A 26752-nucleotide genomic window follows, 5' to 3' on the forward strand; every position below is an offset into this window, starting at 1 on the left:
CGGACATTCTCTCATAGAATCCTACACTGCAGAAAGAGGCCATTCGGCCCATCGAGTCTGCACCAACCACAATCCCACCCAGACCCTATCCACATATCCCTACATATTTACCCACTAACCCGTCTAACCTATGCATCCCGGGACACTAAGGGGCAATTTAGAATGGCCAATCAACCTAGCCCGCACATCTTTGGGCTGTGGGAGGAAACCGAAGCACCCAGAGGAAACCCACGCAGACACAGGGAGAATGTGCAAACTCCACACAGACAGCGACCCGAGCCGGGATTCGAACCCAGGTCCCTAGAGCTGTGAAGCAGCAGTGCTAACCACTGTGCTACCGTGCCGCCCCCTAACCACTGTGCTACCGTGCCGCCCCTCTCTTCCACCTTCTTCCGTTGGGAAAAAGATACAAAAGTCTGAGGTCACGTACCAACCGACTTAAGAAGAGCTGCTGTCAGACTTTTGAATGGACTTACCTTGCATTAAGTTGATCTTTCTCTATACCCTAGCTAAGACTGTTACACTACATTCTGCACTCTCTCGTTTCCTTTCGTATGAACAGTATGCTTTGTCTGTATAGTGCACAAGAAACAATACTTTTCACTGTATGCTAATACATGTGACAATAATAAGTCAAATCAAATCAAATCAAAATCAGCCCTGGCTTCATGACTTCATAGTTGTACTTCTTTAAGTTTAAAATGCTCATCTTAGGCTCACACCTCTCTCCCTCAAACTCACTGAAATTCAATTATATTATGATCACTGCTACCTAGGGATGCCTTCACTATCAGGTCATTAATTAAGCCTGTATCATCACACATTACCCAATCTCATTCGGCCTGCTCTCTGGTTGGCTCTAGAACATGCTGCATTAATCTTATTTGCGCAATATATGTATAGATTGAAATCACCCATGATTACCACGTAGCCTTTCTCACAAATTTCCATTATTCCTCCCACATACCCCATCTTACAGTATGATTACTCCTATGGAGCCTATAAACTATTGCCTCAAGTGATTTTTTACCATTACTATTTCTCATCTCGACTCAAACTGATTGTACAACTTAGTGATCAAGGTCCAGGTCATTGATATGTATCAGGAAGAGCAGGGGTCCTAACATTGATCCCTGGGAACTCCACTACAAACCCTCCAGTCTGAAAGCTAACCGCTAATTACCAATCTGTTTCCATTCAACCAATTTTACATACAAACATGCAAATTAGGAACAGGGTTCGGCCACTTGACCCTTCAAACCTGTACCATTAAATAAGATCATGTCTGATCTTATCTTAACCTCATCTCCACATTCCTGTTTAACCTGGTCAGCTTTCAGCACCTTGTTAATCAAGGTTCTAGTTATCTCTGCCTTAGAAATATTCAAAAACTCTGCCTTCACCACCTTTTGAGGAAGACAATTCCAAAACCTCACAATCCTCTGAGAGAAAGAAAAATCATTATCTCTTTCTGAATCCTTCCTGAAATAGGACCAATACTTTACACAGGACTCCAGACATGGTTTCACCAGTGCCCTATATAACTAAAGCATAACCTCCCTACCTTTGTATTCAATTCCCCTCGCCATACACCACAACATTCTATTAGTTTTCCTAATCACTTCCTGTACCTGCATACTATTTTTTGAGATTCATACACGAGGACACTCAGATCTCCCTGCATCTCAGAGCTCTGCAATCTCTCCCCATTTAGATAATAAGCTTATTTTTCATTCTTCCTGCCAAAATGGACAAGTTCACATTCTCCCGCATTATCCTCCATTCGTCAGATCATGGCCCATTGATTTAACCTCTGTACATCACTTTGTAGGCTCTTTGTGACCTCTTCACAACTTACTTTCCTACCTACATTTGTGTGATCAGGAAATTTGGGAACCATATCTTTTCTCCTTTGCCAGTACTCCCACCCTCAACCACCACCTCTCCCCCCACCCTCCCCTCACCAAACCTGGCCACTGCTCTAGTAAAGGTGGGCCTGGCACTCATGACAGAGACTCTAAATGTACCTCTAATGGCAGAGCAGCCACAATTTACAGGCAAGATATGGAAATTATTGAGATGGTCAACACAACTGCAAAGGTTATTGATGGGCGCTGTCCCAGTGGAGTGCCAATATCATTGACAGACAAAATTCAGGACCTATATGTTGAAAAATTGAAAGCAGTTTTTTTTAGGACTTGCACCTACTATGATATGAGCAAAGTTGTTCTGTTGAAACAATTTAAGTTACCACATTTTTGTGTGAGGTTTTGGATCTTCGGGCAAACAAACAAAATAAATAAGAAGTGATATTAGGCTCTCTAGAATTTAACATCAGTTGTGAGCTAAGCAGGCTGGTCATAGATACCAGGAACTGTGACTACAATGATCCATTCTGTTAGCTCACAAAGCTGTCTGACTGTTGTCACTATTTTATTCTGATCATCCCATTCATCTTAATCTTTACCCTGCTGGAACGCATTACATCATCTTCCAAGAATACCAGTTTTTATTCGTTCGGCAATACAATCTCCTTGTTGAAACATGCTCCACATCTGTACACAGCCCACCCTTTTTCCTGCCTGTATTCATTCATCCGCATCAATTCCCAGCATTGTACAGAAATGTTGACGAGACAGTAGCCTTATAGTATTCAATAGTATGACTAGCATGCACCAGATTAATCTCTGTACTCCACCAAAAACAATTACAGCTTTGAATCTCTTCCTTACATCTTCCATCACCCAACTGTTATCTCTATTTTCTCATCAACAACAGCAAATTTCTTCATTTTCGTATTTCTATAATATGCCTCGTGCTAGCAGCAAATCTTTAGTCTTTGGGAAGCTGATGTTGATTCCGCACTCTGTTCCTTCAGCAGCAGTTTCTTTTAGCCATCATGGAGGCAGTCATGAGAATTAAAAAATTTGCTTTGGGGCACATTCAGGCTAAATAATTTTGAGTAACAAACCAAAGTGATCAGTTGGCTTTGGATGAGGGTTTTCAATTATAGAACAAAAAAGACAAGTGACAAACAAAACTTTCCTTCTGTACTTGTCAAACATATTTCCTTTGATGGAGTGGGTTTAACCAACAGACTCTGAAATTGATTCCTAATAGCAACCAAGCTGACCCATAAGAGGTGCTGAGAAAGGACAGTTACATTTAGGAGTTCTCTGCTTCTGCCTCCCTTCATTTCATAGTTTCTCCATCCACATACACGGTTGGAGTCCAATTTAAATATATTAATTAAGTATTCCACCTCTTCAAAGATGATGGATTAAGATCCCCACATCCATCCCAGTCCCTCACCTTCATGCCATTGAGCTGTGTTAATATGGAGGACCAAGTTGATGAACTGAACATTATGTGTAGTTCCCTGAATGTCCACTGTGTGTTGCTGTGGCTTGTACATTTCAGAGCAGCAATGTTGATGAATCAACACTACAATCAGTCAACTAATTGCAGCAATTATACTTATCCCTGACTAAGACAGATATGATTTAGTAACACAGTCACGGAAAATGGTTAATTAGATAAGAACTTTTAAACTAAAAATATTTCTATTTGTCTGCCTAATATCATGTCCAGAATGTTATGCCTGTAAATTTCTGAAAAAAGTGGACACTTCACTGTTAAAAAGCAGAAATTTACCTAGACACATGATGGAGTTCAGGGGGATCAGATGACTTCCCCTCCTTACCTGAGATAATACAAGAGACTGTCTAAGTTGGAAGTAGCTTACTTTTATGGTCAGAACATTAAAATGTAAACAACCTCTTAGGCATTCCTTTGTAAAAACATTAAAAATGCAACAGATCCCCCCTGCAGGCTTAACAGCCATCATTCTCTCAGTTATTGAAATTCGACAAAATCGGTGTGAGAAAAACCACTTCATCACATGAGGGTGCAAATGGCCGAGATTCAAATCTCCACTGTGTGTCAGTACTGACATCGTTAGTGGACAATGAGAACCTATATGATGGTCAGGTGACAGAAACCAGCTTACGGTAAGAAACACCTAATGAACTCTCATTTCGAGCAGCAAGTCAGTCAGCCAGTCCGGGGGACCACAGAGGGAAGAAATCCTACCCAGCAAAAGGAAGGACCTGGGTTCGATTCCCGGCTCGGGTCACTGTATGTGTGGAGTTTGCACATTCTCCTCGTGTCTGCTTGGGTTTCCTCCGGGTGCTCCGGTTTCCTCCCACAGTCCAAAGATGTGCGGGTTAGGTTGATTGGCCTGAGATGCGTAGGTTAGAGGGATTAGCGGGTAAATATGTCGGGATATGGGGGTAGGGCCTGGGTGGGATTGTGGTCGGTGCAGACTCGATGGGCCAAATGGCCTCTTTCTGCACTGTAGGGTTTCTATGATTCTATGACTCAGCTTAACATCCCCCAGCAGGCAGAGGCAACTCCCCCCCCCCCCCGCCCCCCCACACCGGTATCTAACTCTCCGCACCCTAATACCCTTTTCACCGATAGGTTTGCAGAACCAAACCAGAAAACTACTATTGTCAGCAGTCAGCCACTGTGAATTCATTGCTAGAAATGTCTCCATTGCCTTCAATGAACCAAAAGAGAATCATCAGACCTGCAACGTTTCCAACTATTATCTTGAAAACTAAGGCCTGTAACCTCCTTTGCTCCCCAATATTGGATTTGGGGGTACACCAAAGGTGTGCTGGGGAATCCCTCTTGGAAGTTCCCAGGTAAGAGTTTACCCGGCAATTGTCCAGACAGGCTAACTTCCACTGGACAATCATCCAATAAAGTGACTTAAATCGCTAACTTTGGATGGCACTGCCAGTTTTAACCTGATAGTTATTCTGAAAGAGTTAGAAGAAATAAAAATGTAAATATTTTAAAGACCCGAACTGAGTCCTGCACTAAACACCCTCAACACCCCTGGCAATCCCCCCAACTCAGCACCCTACCCCAATGGTATTCACCATCTGCATGAGATTCCCCACCCCCCTCTCAATCTGACCCCCCCCAAGCCTGACCAGGCCAGACACCCCCTCCCCACAGCTGACCTGGCCCCACCACCCTGACCCGCACCTTTGATGTCCAACTCCTCACCCAATGTCTGACTCCTCCCCCCCAACAAGGTCCAACTCCCCCCACAATCCCCCCCCTCCCCCCACACCGGTATCCAACTCTCCGCACCCTAATACCCAACTCACCTCCCTTCACTGTCTGGATCCCCCTCAATGTCCGACTCCTCCCTGATGTTAGAATCTACCCTGATGTCTGACTCCCCCCACCCCCAATATCCGACTGACCCCACCACCTCATGTCTGGATTCCCCCCCCCCCCTCCAGTGTCCGACACCCCGATGTCTGAAATCACCCCCCCCCCACCACCAATGTCCGGATCCCACCACAGCTGATGCCCGAACCCCAACACCCACATCCTATTAATTTACCATCGAAACTTAGCCTCTCTGTGGTCTGACATTTTCAATGGCTTCTTTAAACTCACCTGTTTTATGGCAGCTATTCTTTCTTCACTCTGTTTCTTTTATACTTCACTACTTGAGCCAGGGAAGTGCTCAGATGTTTGAGTCTCACCTAGCTTGAGTCAAGAAGGTCAGGCAAGACAGGCGCTTTAGAATTTACGCGCAGGTAATTTGGTACAGTGAGAATCCGTCACTGATTACCACTCGGAGGAAGATACAGCCAATCAGTAAAAATAACATTTTGGACTCTTTGAAAACAAGTGCTGTCAACTGATGCTTCTAGTTTCATCCTTTCTGCAGTTACACATTGTGGGTGATTCTCCAATCTTGTCACGCCTGGCGCATATTGCGCAGATCCCGGAGAATAGCGTATGGGCCTATAAATCAGCTTTGCACCTAGCGTCGAACAGTCTGCAATCATCCCGGCCCCTTTCCGATGATGCAAACTGGATTGTGCCCAGTACTGGTGCGCAACTCACCACTTTCCAAAAAGGTGATAAGAGCGTGGGGCGATTGCGGTGTGGAACGCACCCGTGAGATTGGCACGGATCACTCCTGTTTTCACGCCATTATGATGCTAGTCATTTTTTGGGACAATCCGCCCATTGGATGAAGTTTTATGCTGGTGGGATTTTATGATCCAGTCAAAGTCAATGTAATTTTTAATGGCTCACCATAATTTATGGCCCCACCTGCACCACGGCTGGGCTGTAATATTCCACCCATGTGTAAAGTACTTTGGAACATTTCTTGGCAACATGATAAGGTGCTTAATATATGTAGTTTCTTGCTTTTTGTCATCACTTTACCATTTCATTTTATAATCATACAAATTAAGTAAACTGGGAGGTGTAGTAAATAGAAAGGTCATTTCAGCAACATACTCACCTAGTACAGTATACACTAAAATGATCAAACATCTCAATTTCATGTCATAGTAATTTAGTTTGTGCAGTTTAATGTCTCAGTTTTAATCAAGCATCCAACACATTTTCATTAGTACATTTTAAGTATATTAAACTATAATTTGAACATGACCATCTCCCCACATCTAAACAATTGTCACAGGAGAAGACACATTATATGATATACAGATCAGATTTGCTACTTTATCACAATGATTCCTATATCCATTCTCCCAGCTTGTCTTAAATTTTATTTTCTGGAATGAGCATGTATCCATTATTCTATACCTGGAATTTCAAATTACAATGTTTAATTTTCATTAATCTGAAGTCCAGTTTTCTTAATGCCTATCCCAAAACAAATTCACTCACTCACTCACACTCACACTCACTCACTCACACTCACTCACTCACTCACACTCACTCACTCACACTCACTCACTCACACTCACTCACTCACACTCACTCACTCACTCACTCACACTCACTCACTCACTCACACTCACTCACTCACACTCACTCACTCACTCACTCACTCACTCACTCACTCACTCACTCACTCACTCACTCACACACGCACTCACTCACACACGCACTCACACACTCTCACACTCACTCACACACTATAAGTACCAAAGCTCCAGCATACCAAAGAAAAAAATCCTGGACTGGGCAATAATTAAAGAATGTGGACATTGAACTGGTCAGTATTCCAAGAATGCCATCATTGTTTACACACAGATTATGTCTGCAGAACGCAAGATTGGTTTGGTCTACATTCTGCAAATGTAGATTTTAGATTGGACTGGAGACTAAAAATACAGACCTCAGATTGGGTGGTAATCAGTACTCAGTGGTTAAAGTGAACAACAGTCCAAGAAGATGAAAAGGTTTGCATGACATTGCAAAGCAAAAAGAAGCAGACTGAACAATAACCTTTGATGCAGACTTAGAGTGGACAGCTGACTTGGTGAGGGTAGCAGCTGAAGGATACAAACTTGGAGTGGACCCTCTCAGAACATAAACTTAGCATGAATGATGACCTAGAAATTTAGAGATGAAGCAGGCAGCTAAGGAGACCTTGAGTTGGATTTGACAGCAAACCAAAAATGTAGCTTTTTTTATTTAACAGTAATTCATTTATGATTTCCAAATAAGTTTTGTTAATTTATCACCAATCAGCCTGTGGCGAATGTACCTACACATATATCTACAAAGGTCCAATGATGTACTTTAAGCTGAACTCCTCAGCTGTGTGTGATATTAAAATAAAACATTTCTGAAATATCATAAAGTATTACCTTTCTTGCATAGGTGGGAGTTGTATCCAGCTGTTAAATCTAGGATCATACCGGCTAACAAAATTAGTGCTGTGTTTCCCTGTTTAAAACAAAATCAGTGAATTAAACATGTTTCAGAGGTAAATGCTCAGATAGTTTTAAACAAAAGCATTTCTGTTGTATTTTCAATATCCCATTAATTTTCTAGTGCTGAGCTAAAAAGGGCAACCCTCAGACTAAACTTGATTGAATAATTTCTGGAATTTGAAAGCAATTTGGTGTTACTCAAAACATTGACATTAATCTCAATGCCTAAGGAATATCTAAGCAACGAGCAAAAAAGTTATACATCCTCTCCTGTACGCTCATAATTAATTTATAGGTGGTGGCTTTTACTCTCTAAGCTACCAGGCAACAGAAAGCTGGACTTTTTTCAGTCTAAGTCACAATTTCTCAAAGTTGTCATTTATGCCCAATGAACACAAGGGAAGCCCACAAAATTCACCTTTGTCTGACAGCATCTGTGGAGAGAGAATCGAGTCAACATTTCGAGTCAGGGAACATTGTATCCTATTCCCTCTCCTCAGATGCTGTTAGGCCTGCTGAAATTTTCCAGCATTTTCTGTTTTTGTTTCAGATTCCAGCATCTGCAGTATTTTGCCTTTAATTTCGCCTTTGTGTCCATTTGTGATCAACAACCAATCATCCTTGCTTCTATGGCGCAATTTTGTTCCTAAAGGTGGAAAGTTTACAACCTTCTGGTTTTTAAACCAGCCAGATCTGTCTCTTTCCTCTCCAACAAGTGATCTATTGTGGTGAGCAATGTCCCCTCTCACTTCTATAATTAGTGCATGTGTGATTTGTTTTAGTGCACAGACCTTCTGAAAATTTATGTGTGGCCACACATGAATGCATCAATTTCTCTGCATGGCCTAAACTTCCAGGTTGCCCAGCTGCCTAGATTAAAGGGAACATTGGTGGTAAGATACAGCCTGAAATTTCCAATCTACTGTTCCCTGAAAGTTCCCCTCACAAGTATTTTCATTTTAAGCACAGTTTTAAAATGCCAGTGCTTTGCTTTTCTTCTTTAAAGTAAAGTTTATTTATTAGTCACAAGTAGGCTTACATTAACATTGCAATGAAGTAACTGTGAAAATCCCCTAGTCGCCACACTCTGGCGCCTGTTTGGGTACACTGAGGGAGAATTTAGCATGGCCAATGTACCTAACCAATCTTTCGGACCGTGGGAGGAAACTGGAGCACCCGGAGGAAACCCACGCAGACACGGGGAGAACATGCGGATTCCACACAGACAGTGACCCAAGCCAGGAATCAAACCCGGGTTCCTGGCGCTGTGAGGCAGCAGTGCTAACCACTGTGCCACCATGCCACCCACCCAGCATGCCTAGAAAGGAAGGCAATATCCAGCTTGTTACTGTAAAAGCTGCTCCTGCATTTAGCAAGTGGCCTGCTTATCAACACTTTAAATCAAATTGTCCTTTTCAGTCATACTGGTGAATTAAGACCTAGGGTGGGATTCTCCGATCTCATCTGTACCCTGATTCGTTGTATTTTATGGCCAATGCTGCTAGCAGCGAGATTGGAGAATTTGGCACTCAGCCAACTCAGTCAACTGCAACGGCACTGGAGAATCCTAGCTGCACATGAGGTTTCTGGCTGCACAATCAATTGTTACTCTAAATTGGAATCTAAGACTGGAATCTTCCTTCACTTTAAGTCAGGCAGAGAGGCATAGTAACAACACTTTAAATATGTTGCTCATTAAAACTAAAATTACAGTAAGGAGAAAAACTAACTCAGATTGCAAGGTATGTGACTCCACAACGATTTTTGACAACTTTTATTTTACTTCTTAACTTGTCCCAGAGATGCCAGATTCCAACATTTATTTACATTAAAGTATGTATAAATGTAGTTTTAATGATGTTTATTTTTAAACATCATTGAAGTGAAGTGTGAAGTACTGTGCAGTAGGGTATTACCGTTTGGGTTCCATTGGTCTTCTCCTCCTAGTACAAATAAGAAGTTTTCTACTTCCACAACGCAGTGGTGGGCACTGTTATAAGGCATTACTGAAATAAAGAACAAAAACATCTTCACTGTGCAGTCTTATTATGGGATCAGTATGGACCATTATTAGTTTCAGTAATTAACCAGGCAAGCTTACTGGAGGCACTGCATTTTCACATTGTATTTCTCACAGCGAAATGGTGTAATGTCAGATTTGTGTGCTTGATATTTAGAAACATTGGTCTGAATTTTTCGGACGGCGATGTCTTGTTTTGGGGAGGCACCCAACTTTAGATGTGACTGTGTTGTATTTCAGGCTTTCTCCACGGAGGTTCAACCTTACTGCCAGCCTAACAATTGAGGCTGGACGGGAAACGGTCCTTATTTGGCCATTAATTGACCACTTAAGTGCCTCAATTGGGGCAAACGCAGGCTTCCTGTGCAAGGCCTTGCCTGTCTGAGCGCAAAATTGTCGCATGGTCGGGGTGGGGGGAACCTGGATGAAACCCCATCTCTTCAATTGTACACCCCCCTTCTCCATCCCCACCATCTAAAAACCAGCCAGTGGGGGAGCATAAAATTCTACCCACTGTAAATGTATAGCTACTAAATCTACAGCCCAATTACACCAGGAAGGAATACTTAGTGGAGTAAGAAAGTCTCTCTACTAATAGAACCAATGGGGAAAACCTGCAAATGCCGGCAGATTGAAGGAAGAAATCTACATCTTGGGTGCTGAACTTACACCAGATTGAAATCTTGGAAAATAAGAAAGCCCCTTAATGTGGCTAAACAAATTATAGAATTTCTGTCAAAGTTTCCAGCAGTGGAGTGCCAGAAGCTCTGAAGAAATTCCCAGTAACACTTGTCTAAGTATTCCCCAGAATCAGGAAAAGGACAAATAAACTGCCACAAACATCAAATGCTTTGCTTAGCATCAGTTCGGTTTTCTAGGAGCTAAGTAGGCAACAGATACTAAATGGTTTTTTCGCATCCGTATTTACTGAGGAAACGGACATGGAGTCTACGGAAATAGGGCAAACAGGCAGGGAGGTCATGGAACCTTTACAGATTAAAGGGGAGGAGGTGCTCGCTGTCTTGAGGCAAATCAGAGTGGATAAATCCCCAGGACCGGACAGGGTATTCCCACGGACCTTGGGGGAAGCTAGTGTTGAACTTGCAGGGGCCCTGGCAGACATATTTAAAATGTCAGTATTCACGGGGGAGGTGCCGGATGATTGGAGGGTGGCTCATGTTGTTCCGTTGTTTAAAAAAGATTCCAAAAGAAATCCGGGAAATGATAGGCCAGTAGGTTTGACGTCGGTGCTGGGCAAGTTATTGGAAGGTGTGATAAGGGATAGGATCTACAAATATTTGGATAGACAGGGACTTATTAGGGAGAGTCAACATGGCTTTGTGCGTGGTAGGTCATGTTTGACCAATCTATTAGAGTTTTTCGAGGAGGTTACCAGGAAAGTGGATGAAGGGAAGGCGGTGGGTGTTGTCTACCTGGATTTCAGCAAGGCCTGTGACAAGATCCCTCATGGGAGGTTAGTTAGGAAGGTTCAGTCGCTAGGTATACATGGGGAGGTAGTAAATTGGATTAGACACTGTCTCAATGGAAGAAGCCAGAGAGTGGTTGTGGGGGATTGCTTCTCTGAGTGGAGGCCTGTGACTAGTGGTGTGCCGCAGGGATCGGTGTTGGGTCCATTGTTGTTTGTCAACTATATCAATGATCTGGATGATAATGTGGTAAATTGGATCAGCAAATTTGCTGATGATACAAAGATTGGAGGTGTAGTGTACAGTGAGGAAGGTTTTCAAAGCTTGCAGAGGGATTTGGACCAACTAGAAAAATGGGCTGAAAAATGGCAAATGGAATTTAACGCAGACAAGTGTGAGATATTGCACTTTGGAAGGACAAACCAAAGAAGAACGTACAGGGTAAATGGTAGGACTCTGAAGGATGCAGTTGAACAGAGGGATCTGGGAATACAGGTACAGAATTCCCTAAAAGTGACATCACAAGTGGATAGGGTCGTAAAGAGTGCCTTTGGTACATTGGCCTTTATAAATCGGAGTATCGAGTATAAAAGTTGGAGTGTTATGGTAAGGTTATATAAGGCATTGGTGAGGCCGAATTTGGAGTATTGTGTACAGTTTTGGTCACCTAGTTACAGGAAGGATGTAAATAAGGTTGAAAGAGTGCAGAGAAGGTTCATAAGGATGTTACCGGGACTTGAGAAGCTGAGTTACAGAGAGAGATTGAATAGGTTGGGACTTTATTCCCTGGAGCGTAGAAGATTGAGGGGAGATTTGATAGAGGTGTAAAAGATTTTGATGGGTAGAGATAGAGTGAATGCAAGCAGGCTTTTTCCGCTGAGGCTAGGGGAGAAAAAAACCAGAGGGCATGGGTTAAGGGTGAAAGGAGAAAAGTTTAAAGGGAATATTAGGGGGGGCTTCTTCACGTAGAGAGTGGTGGGAGTGTGGAATGAGCTGCCGGATAAAGTGGTAAATGCGGGGTCACTTTTAACATTTAAGAAAAACTTGGACGGGTTCATGGATGCGAGGGGTGTGGAGGGATATGGTCCAAGTGCAGGTCAGTGGGACTAGGCAAAAAATGGTTCGGCACAGACAAGAAGGGCCAAAAGGCCTGTTTCTGAGCTGTAATTTTCTATGGTTCTAACACACTAGCCAGAATTCTCTGACATTGTGTGCCCCGCCTCCACTGCCAATGAGAAAGGAGAATTTGGTGCTCAGCTAAATTTCCATTCACAGCAGCGGGGCCAGAGGATCCCAACCACGGGTGATGGCGGAGAATCCGGCCCTCTATATTTTAAAATCTGGAGCTGGTGTCTGAATTCAGCTTGAATTCACAGGGTGAACAACTTATCATAGAATCATAGAATCCCTATACTGCAGGAGAGGTCATTCAACCCATCGAGCCTGCACTGACTCTGACAGAGTATTTTACCCAGGCCCTCTCCCCGCCCTATCCCTATAATCCCACACATTTCCCATGGCTAATCCCATATAACCTACACTTCTCTCTCTGATATCTATAAAATTCTGAAATAAACATGAGTCTCATGTCTAGTTGGCACGTGTTGAGGGAGTTACTCAGTGACGTCTCAAAGTAGGTTGCTTTCGGAAATAGATAATAGCACACTGATGCACACTTTGCCTATTTCACTCCTAGTTTTAGATTGTTTCCGTTTGCAAAGCTGACCACTTTGCGTTGCGATTTAGCCCAGGTCATTTTTGAAAATGAGAACATTTAGAAAGATCAAACTCTGGGGGATCCCCACTCAGTATTTCCCCCACTCTGACATAACTCTTTAAAAAGTATGCAATTCTCATTCTTCAGACAGTTGTTTATCCAGTCATGACGCTTGCCTTGTGTCTTCAGTTTTGAGTTGAATTACCAGTCCTTCATGTGGAACATTATTAAAAGCCTTTTAGAAGTTTAGGTACAACTCCTGTAGAAGTAGCCAATTGGTTGCCTGCACTTGTAGTGGAGAAATAACAGTGACTTGGAAGATGTTGCTTCGTTAACATTAGACTGGGTGATGGGAGCCAAAGCGATATCCCAGTGCAACTCACTGACATGAGGCCTGCCAATATAGGAGCAGGCCAGCCAGCAGGAAGGTAAATGTGAGGGGTGCTGGAATGTGATTATGGAGGAGGATTCCCGCTCCTTACACGCTTCTCCTGCCTCCACAAACATATCGTAGAGTCATTACAGCACAAAAGGAGGCCTTCCATCCATTGAGTACATGCTGGTTCTGTTTAAAGCAATATGGACAGTTCCATTCCCCCAATCTTCCAATGTAGCCCTGCAAATCCAATTTCCTGTGAAATCAATGATCATCTCCCATTGCACCAACCTGGCACTCAGAGAGTAAGAAGTTTAACAACACCAGGTTAAAGTCCAACAGGTTTATTTGGTAGCAAAAGCCACACAAGCTACCAAATAAACCTGTTGGACTTTAACCTGGTGTTGTTAAACTTCTTACTGTGTTTACCCCAGTCCAACGCCGGCATCTCCACACACAGAGAGTTCCAGGTCATTACAACTGCATAAAAAGATTCTTCCTCACATCTTACCATAACCCTTGCCAAAAAAAATTAAATCTATGTCCCCTAATTTGTGTACCATCAGCTAATAGGAACAGCTTTTCTTTGCCTACTGATGCACCATTGATTACGCAAAGACTAGATGTTACGAAACAACAGGCTTTTATTAACAAAGAACAGAAGCACTCCCAAACCGATGGCTAATCCGAACTGAGGCAAGAGGGGTGGAGAGCTGCCACCTTTATACCCCGAGGAGGGCGGAGCCCCAGATTGAGGCAGCAGGGGCGTGTCCAGGCATATCACATAACTATCACATAAACAGACAACTACAGTGGTTCACCACATTCACCCCCTGTTTAAAAAAAAAGTTCGGCGGGAGCGAGGTGGTGGAACGACAGCCACAGAGTTACAAGTTCAGTCTCTCCGGGGGCTTGATCTGCCGCTGCGACCGCCGCAGTGTCAGCCGTGGCGCCGGTTCAGGTGGTGAGTCAGACGCCAGTCCATAACCGGTGAAGCCGTCTGTAGCGCCTTCAGACTGCTGGGTGTGTGGAGGCTGCTCCTGGGGCTCAGGCGTGCCGTACACGGGGGCTAAATAAGCGTGCTGCGACTCTGGTGCATCATGGACAACGTTGGGAGCTGGGGGTGAGGGGCCGTGGGACGTAGTACCTGCGGGGGCCAGATCGCGAATGGAGACCATGTCCTCCCACCTGTCGTGATATGCCACATAGGCGTATTGGGGGTTGGCATGGAGGAGCCGGACTGTTTCAACCAGGGGGTCCGATTTATGGGTCCGCACGTGCTTCCGGAGCAGGACAGGGCCTGGGGATGTCAGCCACGACGGTAGTGAGGTCCCCGAGGAGGACTTCCTGGGGAAAACAAACATTCGTTCATGAGGGGTGGCGTTGGTAGCCATGCACAGTAGTGACCTAATTGAGTGTAGCGCATCAGGGAGGACCTCTTGCCAGCGGGAGAGCTAATAAAACGGCCTTCCAGACTGTCGCATTCTCCCTCTCCACCTGTCCGTTCCCCCTGGGGTTGTAGCTGATGGTCCTACTCGAGGCTATGCCTTTGGAGAGCAGGTACTGGCGCAGCTCGTCACTCATAAAAGAGGAACCCCGGTCGCTATGAATATAGCTGGGGAAACCAAACAGGGTGAAGAGGCTGTGCAAGGCCCTGACGACCGTGGCCGGGGTAATATCCGGGCAGGGAATAGCAAAGGGGAACCGCGAATACTCATCAACGATGTTGAGGAAGTATACGTTGCGGTCAGAGGAGGGGAGGGGGCCTTTGAAGTCAACGCTTCGGCGTTCGAAAGGGCGGGTGGCTTTGATGAGGTGCGCTCTGTCTGGCCGATAGAAGTGCGGCTTGCACTCCGCGCAGACTTGGCAGTGCCTGGTTACAGACCTGACTTCCTCGATGGAATAGGGCAGGTTCCGGGCCTTGATGAAATGGAAGAACCTGGTAACCCCCGGGTGGCAGAGGTCATCATGGAGAGTCTGAACCGGTCTAGGTTCGCACTGGCACAGGTCCCCTGGGACAGGGCGTCTGGGGCTCATTGAGCTTCCCAGGCCGGTATAAAATGTCGTAATTGTGCAATCTGATTGACCATGTCAGATATGCAGGGAAGGGGATACACGTCCAGCTGAGTGTATCAGTTGATGGTCTGACTGTAGTCAATAACCATGCGAAGTTTCTCCCCAGTCTTAACAACCACCACTTGGGCTCTCCAGGGGCTGGTACTGGCCTCAATGATCCCCTCCCCCAGGAGGCGTCGTACCTCGGACTTGATAAACACTCTATCTCCAGCGCTGTACCGTCTGCTTTTGGTGGCAATGGGCTTGCAGTCAGGGGTGAGGTGCTCAAAGAGCGAGGGAGGGGCGACTTTAAGGGTCAAGAGACCACAGGTGGTGCGCGGTGGCTGGTCTGATAGCTGTGGATTTTGGACGGAGATTGGGGGAAAAGGCCCATTATATACCATGGTGACGCTCCAGTAGTACGGCAGCGCAGAGCTGTGGCAGCACGAGGAATCTGCACTTGTCGTACACCATGCCCCGTACAGTCAGAGTTGCTACACAGTACCCGAGGACATTCACTGACCGGGACATCGAAGCCAGGGAGATTGATTGCTGCATTGGCAGTACTGGCAGTGCGTAGCGCCTCACCGTGTTAGGGTGGATGAAACTCTCCGTACTCCCTCTGTCAAATAAGCAGTTAGTAGTGTGGCCGTTTACCTTGATGTCCATCATCGACCAGGCGAGTTGGTGAGGCCTGGACTGGTCCAATGTGACCGAGGCCACTGTCGGATTAGGCGATGCGGTGGACGGTTTCCAAAATGGCAGCCCCCGTGACTCGGCTGACGTCACCCAAGATGGCAGCTCCCGTGGGTCGCACGTGGCTGATGGCGTCCAAGATGGCAGTCTCCGTGGGTCGCACGCGGCCGCTGGCGTCCAAAATGGTGGCACCCGCGGATCGCACACGGTCGATGGTGTCGAAGGCAGTGCCTCCTACGGATCGCATGTGGCGCTGCTGGGCCTGGGGGCCGATTATGCCCTGCAAACTTTCAGGTAGTGACCCTTCTTACCGCAGCCAGAGCAGATCGCGTCTTTCGCTGGGCTGTGTCGTCGTGGGTGCTTCTCCAGGCCGCAGAAGTAGCACCTCAGGCCTCCGGGGACTGCCGCAGTGGTCAGTTCGGCGTCGGGACGGGGCGTGGCGTAGGTTTGCGGCCCTCCCGGGTACAGAGATGGCTGCGGTCGCAGTGTCCACGGTGCGCCCTCATGGTCGGGGGTGTAGGCCTCGAGGTTCCGGAAAGCCACCTCCAGCGAGCTGGCAAGCTCCACAGTTTTCTTCAGGTCCAGCCCACCTTGTTCCAGCAGGCGCTGCCGGATATAGGTCGACCTGATGCCCGCGACAAAGGCATCTCTGATCTGGTCGTCGGCGTTTTGGGCGGCTGAAACGGCCTTGCAGTTGCAGGCTCTGCCGAGTGCACGCAGTCCGCGCAGGAATTGCTCAATCGATTCCCGCGGCTGCTGTCTGCGAGTGGCCAGCAGATGTCTGGCGTAGACCTCATTCGGCTGCCGGTTGTACTGGCTCTTGAGGAGATCAATTGCCTCCTGGTAAGTTTCCACGCCTCGGATCAGCGCGAGGACGTGAGCGCTGACGCGGGCGTGGAGCACGTGTAGTTTGTCGATGTCGGTTACGACGACGGAGGAGGAGGAGGTGATGAAGGTCTCAAAACAGCACAGCCAGTGATCAAAGGAATTAGAGGCGCCAACTGCCTGCGGATCCAGATCCAATTTATCAGGTTTCAGGAGTTGCTCCATCTCAAAATTTTTGTTAATAAAATTGATGCACCATTGATTACACAAAGACTAGATGTTGTGAAACAACGGGCTTTTATTAACAAGAACTGAAGCGCTCCCGAACCGATAGCTAATCCGAACTGAGGCAAGAGGGGCGGAGAGCAGCCACCTTTATACCCCGAGGAGGGCGGAGCCCCGGATTGAGGCAGCAGGGGCGTGTCCAGGCATATCACATAACTATCACATAAACAGACAACTACAGTGGTTCACCTCACCTACCTTACCTAAACCTGTAATAATCTTCCATCAAATCTCCCATAAACCTCCTTTGTTGCAAGGAGAACAACTCTATCTTCTCCAACTTAGACTTGTAGCTAAAATCCCTCATCCCTGGAACCATTCACTACACTTCCTTTTAGGATGTCCATATCCTTCCTAAAGTGTGGTGACCAGAAATGGATGCAACATAATGAATTAATTTTAAGTATATAAATAGACAGTCTACATTATCAATGACGACCATCATATGACAAGAGTAAATTGAGAGATAGTTCATTCATTGTGAAGCCTGTTGCTAATGTAAAATGTTCAATAAAGGTCAAGTTTACCAACAGTCTTGCCTCCAGCAGCCTCTATCAATCCTGACTCAGGAGAACCTCATGTAAGACGCAGAATGATGACAACAGATGGTGACAGTGGAAACCATGACGAACAAAGCTCCAAGTAAAAAGCCCCATGACTGGAAAAAGCAGCAAAAGAAACAGTTGAAGGACAAGGACAGCATGGGGAAACCGCCAACAGAACTCAAAGAAAGGCTAGGCCAAAGAAAAGCCATGGAGAAAATCTTACTGGAATGCTTCAACCATGTAGAAGAGGCCTGGAACAAGCCAAGAAGTGGAAGTACTGACATCACAGGTTTATCAGGTACAGAACCACTTTAGGACAAGCAGAGAAGCCCAACAAGTAACAGGTCAGTACCATTCCCCACACCATAGGCAGTAGTGCAGACAATGGAATAGTCAGACAGGCATAATCAAAGAGACAGGACATACAAAGAGGTTATAAAAGCCTTCGACACATATTGCAATCTTAGTAGGAACACCATCATAGAAAGGGTTCAATAGACCTACCCAAAGACCAGGAGAGGGTGTAGATTCTTTCATTAATGATTTATATTGACTGCTGAGAATGATGAATATGGAGCCCTGAAAGATGAATTAATTTGGGATTGAACTGTTATGGAGCCCGAGGACTTTATCAAATTTTTTGCAGTCGAGGGAAGATTTAATGCAATCACAGGCTGTTCAGTTAACGAGGCACGCAAAAGTGAGGAAGCACAACTAGGAATTTATTTGAGGCAACAAAGAGACCTCATGGTGAAAGGCAGCTGATACAGTGCATTCTGTAGGACGCAGAAGAAGCAGCACATCTACTCAAAAGTATAGAAGAGTGCTGAGGGCGCATGAGCAGCCATTACTCAGTGTTCTCCCTGTGGCAGGAAAAGGTTACACTGGCATGAAGAAAACCCCGTCATAAATGCAGAGTGCCATCACTGTAAGAGGAGAGGCATTTTAAATATGTTTCTTCAGTCAAAGCTCCTAACACTGAGATTTAAGGAGAACCCAATCGAAGCATGTAACATTCAAGAAATTGAAGATTGTAAAAACAATGAAATGCCATTCTTGGGAGCAATTACAGGATGAAATGAGAACTATTAGAGCCAGACATTCTGGTCAAAGGACATAAAACAAACTTCAAAATTAGACACTAGAGCAGAAATGTCAATTCTTTCAGACACAGAAAAGGGCCTAAAACAAGAATCCCTCTAGCCATCGACCATATGACTTCACAGTCCAGGAGGCATTTGACTGAAAGTCAGGGGACTGGTTACTGCTGAACTTCAGTACAAAAGAAGAGAAATCACCAAAATCTTGCAAGTGATCCAAAACCAGGACTGTTCATTGTTAAGCTTAAAAGCTTGCACATATCTACAATTCATCTATAAACTGGAAGAATTTGGAAGCCAAGAAAAACCGAAATAATTCAGGACTGAATTCCTAAGCCTATTTATAGGTCTTGAGAAAACTGAAACAAGTGTTCTTCAGTGCGAGAACACCAGAACCTTAAAAGACCATGCGAAATCCTCGAGAAAACCAGGCAGAAGATTTCCCATGAATTGCAAAAGAAGAAACCACAAGTTTATTAGCAGGAAGACCAGCCTGCATCAAGCAAGAAACAAATGGACAAGTCTAAGCAAGTAAAACAACAAACAATAGCAGACGCGTTGAACAAGAGGACATACATTTTGTTGGAGATGTGGGGCTGAATATTCCCCTCCTGCCCACCACAGGAATCGTAGCGGGCAGTGTTGACCTCGGGTGGGATTTTCAGGTCAAGGGGCGAGTAAAATCTTACCCGTGGAGTCCTATACTCATTGATCACAAATTTTCTATCAGCAACAGCACAGAGGCTAAATCAAATTTAAAAGGTACAAAAAACAGATGAAGGATGTGCTCAAATTTGGGAATACTGTAGAAAAGGGTGGCCAGAATATGTTTCAAATAATCTAAACCTGAAGCAATACTTTAAGCAATGAAGATATCTCAGTTTTGAGGATGACTTGTTGATTGATGATGATCTATCATACCTAGAATCGATGTGGAGATGCTGGCATTGGATTGGGGTAAGCACAGTAAGAAGTCTCACAACACCAGGTTAAAGTCCAACAGGTTTATTTGGCAGCAAAATAAACCTGTTGGACTTTAACCTGGTGTTGTGACACCTCTTACTGTGCTTATCCCAGTCCAACGCTGGCATCTCCACATCATGGCGAACATCGACACCGCAAACTGTCGGCTCCATGTGGAGAGGATCTACAAGAAGACCACGCAGTGAACACAAGTCCTCACTTACCTGATGAAGGAGCAGCGCTCCGAAAGCTTATGCTGCCAAATAAATCTGTTGGCCTTTAACCTGGTATTGTGAGACTTCTTACTGTGCATACCTAGAATCCTCAGAATTATGATCCTTCAGAGAATACACTGGGACACATGTTTCGCTAGAGCACAAAATTTTGTCTGGTGGCCAGGGATCTCAAAATCATGGGAGGAAATGATTTTGAGTTGCATCACCTGTGCAATCCATCACCAGGAGCAATGGGAAGCACTGATCCTCGTTTCCATCCAGACTGTGGGAACATCTCAGCATGGATCTTATTCAGCTCAAGAAGGAGATATTTGACAGAGTTGTTAACTATTTTCCAGGTGGATTGAGTCTTCATGCAAGCAGTCTTTGAATTACTAAAAGAAATGTTTGCGACTAATGGCATTTGAGATGTCGTCATTTCAGAGAAGGGCCCTCAGTTTGCAAATGAATGTTGTAAGCAGTTCACAGAAGCCTATGTATTTGTCCACAAGCTGATGGAGAGGCTGAAAGGGGAGTAAGAACAGTAAAAGTCAATGGTAACCATCAGGATGTTGATAGTGGGGGATTCAGTGATGGTAAAACCATTGAATGTTAAGGAGAAATGATTAGATCCTCTCTTGTTAGAGATAAACATTGCCTGGCATTGTGTGGTGTGAATGTTAATTGCCACTTGTCAGCCCAGGCCTAGATAGTGTCCTAGTCTTGCTGCATTTGGGCATGGACTGCTTCAGCATCTGAGAAGTGGCGAATGGTGCTGTACATTGTGCAATCATTAACAAACATCCCCACTTTGAACCTTATGATAGAAGAAAGGTTATTAATGAAGCAGCTGAAGATGGTTGGGCCGAGGACAATACCCTGTGGAACACCTGCAGTAATGTCCAGGAACTGGACATCCACAACCACAACCATCGTCCTTTGTGCTGGGTATGACTCCAACCAGCGGAGAGCTTCCCCCCCTTAGTCCCAGTGACTCCAGATTTGCTGGGGCTCCTTGATGCCACACTTGGTCAAATGCGGCCTTGATATCAAGGGCAGTCACTTTCCCCTCACTTCTCGTAAAATAATAGAAAGTTACACTCACCTAATTTGGAGTTCAGGAAGGAAAGTCACCAACCACTGGAGGCTGAAAAAAGTAGAATAAGGACCACCTATTTTCTCCTGAACCAAATTCCCAACTCCTCACTCAATCTATGTCTCACTCACATCGATTTCTGTGTCCACGCTTCTCTTAATGCTATAGGACAGATTCCTTAAAGTGTGTTCTTACGGATGGTGCATTTTGGCTGCCATCTCCTGCAAATCATGTTGCAGTACTTTACTCTGGGGAGGGTACCGTGGAATGCCAAATAAAGTATCTCCCCCCACACCCAGGGAGGTCATGGCATAGTGCTACGGTAATGCTCTTGGGGAACCGGGTTTGAATCTCACCATGGCAGATGGTGGAATTTGAATTCAATAAAAAATCTGGAATTGAAAGTCTAATCATGACCATCAAACCATTGTCACAAAAGCCCATCTGCTTCACTCACGTCCTTTAGCGAAGGAAACCTGCCGTCCTGATCTGGCTGGGTTGATATGTGACTCCAGACCCACAATAATGTGATTGATTCTGATACAGTTTAGTATTTCCCATGAATGAATGAAATGGTAGCTTACTCACCTTTGATGATTAAACAATGGATTTGGATGCTATAATGTTCCAGGTAGATAGGAAAGAGTAGCTAATGCCACAACCAGATCCACTATGGAATGGCGAAGCAGGATTGAGGGACCAAAGGCTTTATCCTGCTCCTACTTCACATCTTGTATTCACTTGCAGACTTAATTTTCCACCTCCGCATACAACATACCCGCCAGATTTTGGGTAATGTATTATGCCATTCAGTCATTATAAAGGCTGTTTTTAGTTTTTACCCATTTAAAACAACCTTTAGAAAAATATTGAACAATTCCATTAATCAACACAGTCTTTATAAAGGAGATATAAATTTCTATCTCCATATGCACCAGCATTTACCATTAAAGTTCTCCATAATTCAGTGTCAGAACTCCAGTTTTTCCACTTCAGTGCTGAGATAAAAAAGTATTTTTTATCTTTTAAATTTGAAATGCTTTTTTTCACCTTAGCCTTCTTCTCCCTTTATTTGCACAATTCAAACAAAAACTTACTCCTCCCTGCCTGAGCTCATGTTGATACACCTTTACCAGTGACGTTCTTGATCTAGCCACTAGGAGGTGCAGGAGACTGGCCTGAGGCAACTTGTCCACTGAAATTCCTTTAAGTCCTGTGAGGAAGTGTCTGCCTCTCGCTCAGCAATGTCCACTCAATTAGTGGTGTTGAGAACTCAGGGTATGGGGCACAACACACTCAAACAATAATCTATCTCTCTACTATAAAGCATATCTGGAACAAAAAAAACTCTTTTCACCAGACCCATTTTAGAGTTCTTGTCTTTTTTTAAAAACCATTCAGTCTGTGTAATGTAAATGTCAGCCTATTTTGTGTATTATAATGCATATGTAGAAAATCACTAAAACTTTACTGTATTTTAATAGCTGAAAATGGCAGTTAATAAATTATTCAATTGCAAAACATTACAGTAGCAAATGAATGATTACTCAAATAATTAGATGACTGCACTCCCAATGTATTTATTGTACACATGAAAGTTAGCCATGATCATTTTCAGATTTGCTCATTAATTTTAAAAAAAGATATTGCTTTACTCTATGCTTCGTCTATTTTAGTCTTTTCAGAGGACCCTCTGATTTCCCTGTAACTGGGTCACACCTGCAGCTATCACTGAAGCATAGGCTCCATTTATCACACCAAATGAGGTAGATGGTCGCACCTTGTCCAGCTCTTTGAATATTTCACAGTCACTTTTCAAAAATTACAGCCTGTTTGGAAAACAGCAGGGAACTCGCACCAGTTCATTAGTAACAAAGCATGGTAATGTGACACGGGCCACTGCTCCAACAGAAACGTCACCATTTTCTAATGCTAACCCCTTGGGTTCCGAGCCTTGCTACTCAGAACATAAACTGGGAACAAATAAATCCTGGCTCTCAGTGATGTGTGTTGGACCACAGTTACTGGATGTGATATCAGATTCTACATTTTATCACTGAACTTCCACCTTTTCTTTGTCAATGGATTGTTCCTTCTAAGATTAAAAATAAATACACTGTTGTCTGTTCTCTTTGTACTTACCACTTCAGTTTTTATTTTGCTTGTTGTGCAATGTGCCTCACATTCTACTCTGAAATAGTCATTGAGGGTCATTGCCTTTTCACTCTGAATACAGCGAGTGAACCCTGCATCTGCAATGGCTGCCAAAGGCAGCTGGGACAAGTCTTTCTCTCTTGTTTTTTTATGGTCCCTCCCCCCTATCAAGAAAATGGACAGCTGAGTTTTCTTTAATAAGCTTCTACGGTAACATTACAGGACACCACACTTCTTTTGAGAACCTTAATGATGTTGTGTAGGAAGGTAATTAACCGCAAACTACTCTGAAGTAAACTTGTAATAATATGCCACCAGCTATAAACCTTCAGTGTGCATCAACCTGGTGTGCACTGGCAGTCACTGCATCAGGGGCCAGCATCAGCACAAAACATGACGCAACATTGAATGATTACACCGCAAAGAAAAATCAACACTTGATATATATATAAATACATATTTGAGACCCATCTATAGATATATAGCTATCTATATCTTGATATTCTAAAACACAGAAGTCCAACGCAACACTAAGGCTCAATCTTGAGGTTCAGTTGATGGTTTTAAACCACATAATCTTTTATCTTCTTGTCTATGATGCCCTTTGAACCTTTCAATTAGATTAATAATTTGTCATCACTCCAGCTATACACAATTCTCCAAACTAAGATTTTCTTATTGAGTGTTAATGTTGCTGCCATGTTTAATAACAGATTTTGTTGGTTTTTGCTAGTAAAATTCAGTTATATTGCCATACCAAAACTGACACTAATGCCTTTGCTAATGCACAAATGAAATTTAATGACTTGAGGGTGTTATCAGAAATACTGCACTTGTTCTGCTAAGATCCTTCAAACCTCTGGGATCACCCAGAAACTCCTCTTGACTTGGGGGTGGGTGGGATGACCAGAAGATCGACACAGAGCTTCCTTCCCGAGTTTACAGGGATGGTATAAACAACAGAATCCTGATGGAATCGGGTTCCACCCCAGTGACTGAACCCACTGCGAGGAAATCATGCTTTCTGCTCTCTATAGCCCTGGGAATTTCATGGCCCATATTTATCATTTTGTTATAGAGATAACACAATGAACAGGGTGAAAAATCTAAGTATCAAAATAATGCACTGTCACTGTGTAATCCCTATAATATCCATAGAATAAAACCCCAGCCTGCGACATTCGCATTGAAGTACAATTCATCCCTTCTTCTGTTTTGCTGTATACTTCAGCAAGTTTTTCCTCTACAGTAAGTCTGCACAAATCAACTAAAAATTCCCTAAAATATTGTTTTTTAAAGAACATCACTTGAATACAATAATCAGTTAAAAGTTACGTATCTTACCAGACCAGGAATAAGTTTGAATCCTGATAATCTCTGTTCATATTATCCATTACATGGTAAGTCTTATTCCACAGTTAATTTGATCTGTGCAATGATTTTCCTATCTATTTTTACAGCAATACGGTTCTGCTAAGTGCCAACTGTTTTGCTTATAAACAAGCTTCTCTTCAAGCTCCAGTGTACCCCAGTGATCCTAGGTAACACTGTGCTCTCTCCTCCTATAGTCTACCCCATTAATCACTCAATAATAACCCATACACACATAACAAGAGGATTGAAATGTGCTAATAGTCTTTTAATATTTAATCTATCGTAGATTTTCTACATTCTAAGGAGAAAAAAACAGGAATTAACTGCATATTCAGTCTCAGGAAGCAGTTTATTTCCAGTTCTTATGTCACTATCAGCCTTATTTGCCTTTTACTGCATCCTCCTAAAATTATTGTTGCAACAAAATGCTTAAAAATACAAAGTAAAGACGTCAGCTTCAAATAAAAGGCCTATGAAGTAGACTATAGATTATAGACTAGGCAATGTCTGACATTGAGTTGAAAACAATAACTCAGTCACAGAGTACTACCGATCAACCTCCACGAAAGCTTCACTCTTGCAGTTTATGACGTCATCAGAGCTGCTCAATTGAATTAGTGCCTCATAACTCATTGCCAGAAGATCCACTGACCGGCACATATGCACTGTGGGAATATGCCTACATAACAGTAACTCAGTGTGTTAACTTCTTTCAGACAATTCAATGTGATAAGACACTATATAAATGATTGTTTTTTATTAATAGTGTACATTGATGGTGCACTGCTTTGTGTCTGCCAGCTCTCAAACACACCATTTTTTATACATTAATCGAAGTATCAATACCTTATACATGTTTTACAGCTTATTCCATTTAAAACGACAAGACCTCAATTTCTGCAGGGTCCTTCCAACCTCCTACCATAGCTTTAGCAAGAGATCAGCAGGATTCCTGCAGAAATAGTGTATAGCGCCTCTTTTTATGCTGTATGACTTATAAATTTCCACTGCTCTCCTGGCTGATTTTGACCCAGAGAACATCTCTGAGGATTCTAGTCAACAGAATTGTTGTGGCTTGTGTTTCGGCCATGCTTAAAACACAGAAAGGAACAATGCGATATTAAAGATTATATTACATCACAATAACACCTGTACAGCATCTGGAACAATGTAAACCCTCCCAAGTCTCTCCATAGGAGCGCTATCCAAAATGTCACACCAAGACACATGGGTGATGTTAGGGGAGCTTGGTCAAAGAAGTAGGTTTTAAGAAGCATCTCAAAGGAGGAAATTAAACAGGCAGAGATATTTATGGAGGTAATTCTGGAACTTAGGACTGAAGTAGCTGAAGGCTGACCACCAATGGTAGAGTAATTATAATCAGAGATCTGCAATGCATTACAGTGCATGGCAACTTTAGATGGGAGAAAATACACAGGTTGCCGAGGTTCAGCCATCTGTTAAACTCCCTGCTTAATTTGCCTGCCCATTAGGTTCAGGGTAACTGATCTTTTTGGCCCTCAGAAAGTGAGTGCGCTGTAAACACACAAGGGATGTAATTGGTCCACAAAGGTAATACATAGAAAGCTGACAGTGAACTGGCTAAATAAATTGGCTGCTTAAACAAGGCCTGACTTCCCTTTCTATGGAAGTCAGCATCAGCCTAAATCACCCCTACTGCTGTTGACCATCTTTATCCTCATTATTTCAGTCTTGCTTCTGATTAAGACAAAGTAGAAATATGAAAATCACATTATAATAGCTTGAACTGCAGAGGACACAACTATGTCCCCGTGCAAATTTACAGTGGGCTTCAATATGGCAGCCCTTGCTTGGAACATTCACAGAAAGATGCTCCTGCCTATTTCCAAAACTGAGCAAAATTTCCCTAAGCATATTTTTTTTGTGTGCACCGCTGGCTGGGCCAGTATATATTGCCCATCCTAACTGCCCTTAAACTGAGTGCCTTGTTAAGCCATTTCAAAGGGCATTTAAGAATCAACCGCATTGCTGTGGATCTGGAGTCACATGTCAGAGAGTCAGAGAGTCATAGAGTCATACAGCACAGAAAAAGGCCTTTCGGTCACCATGTTTATGCCAACCATCAAATACCAATCGATACTAATCCTATTTATCAGCACTTAGACCGTAGCCTAAATGTAGCTCCAGGCCAC

The 26752-nt window shown here is 43.8% G+C and overlaps 1 protein-coding gene across 1 annotated transcript in view; it reads right to left on the reverse strand.

Moving 5' to 3' along the window:
• Window positions 1-26752, reverse strand: part of klhl14 (kelch-like family member 14) — a 156079-nt gene that overhangs the window by 43325 nt on the left and 86002 nt on the right. The window contains exons 3-4 of the mRNA XM_078217064.1: window positions 9647-9736; window positions 7665-7743 (exon numbers count right to left, since the gene is read on the reverse strand). Coding sequence (XP_078073190.1) covers window positions 7665-7743; window positions 9647-9736 — 169 coding nt within the window. The remainder of the gene's footprint in view (window positions 1-7664; window positions 7744-9646; window positions 9737-26752) is intronic.

The sequence above is a fragment of the Mustelus asterias genome, chromosome 7, assembly GCF_964213995.1.
Source record: "Mustelus asterias chromosome 7, sMusAst1.hap1.1, whole genome shotgun sequence".
Taxonomy (NCBI): domain Eukaryota; kingdom Metazoa; phylum Chordata; class Chondrichthyes; order Carcharhiniformes; family Triakidae; genus Mustelus; species Mustelus asterias.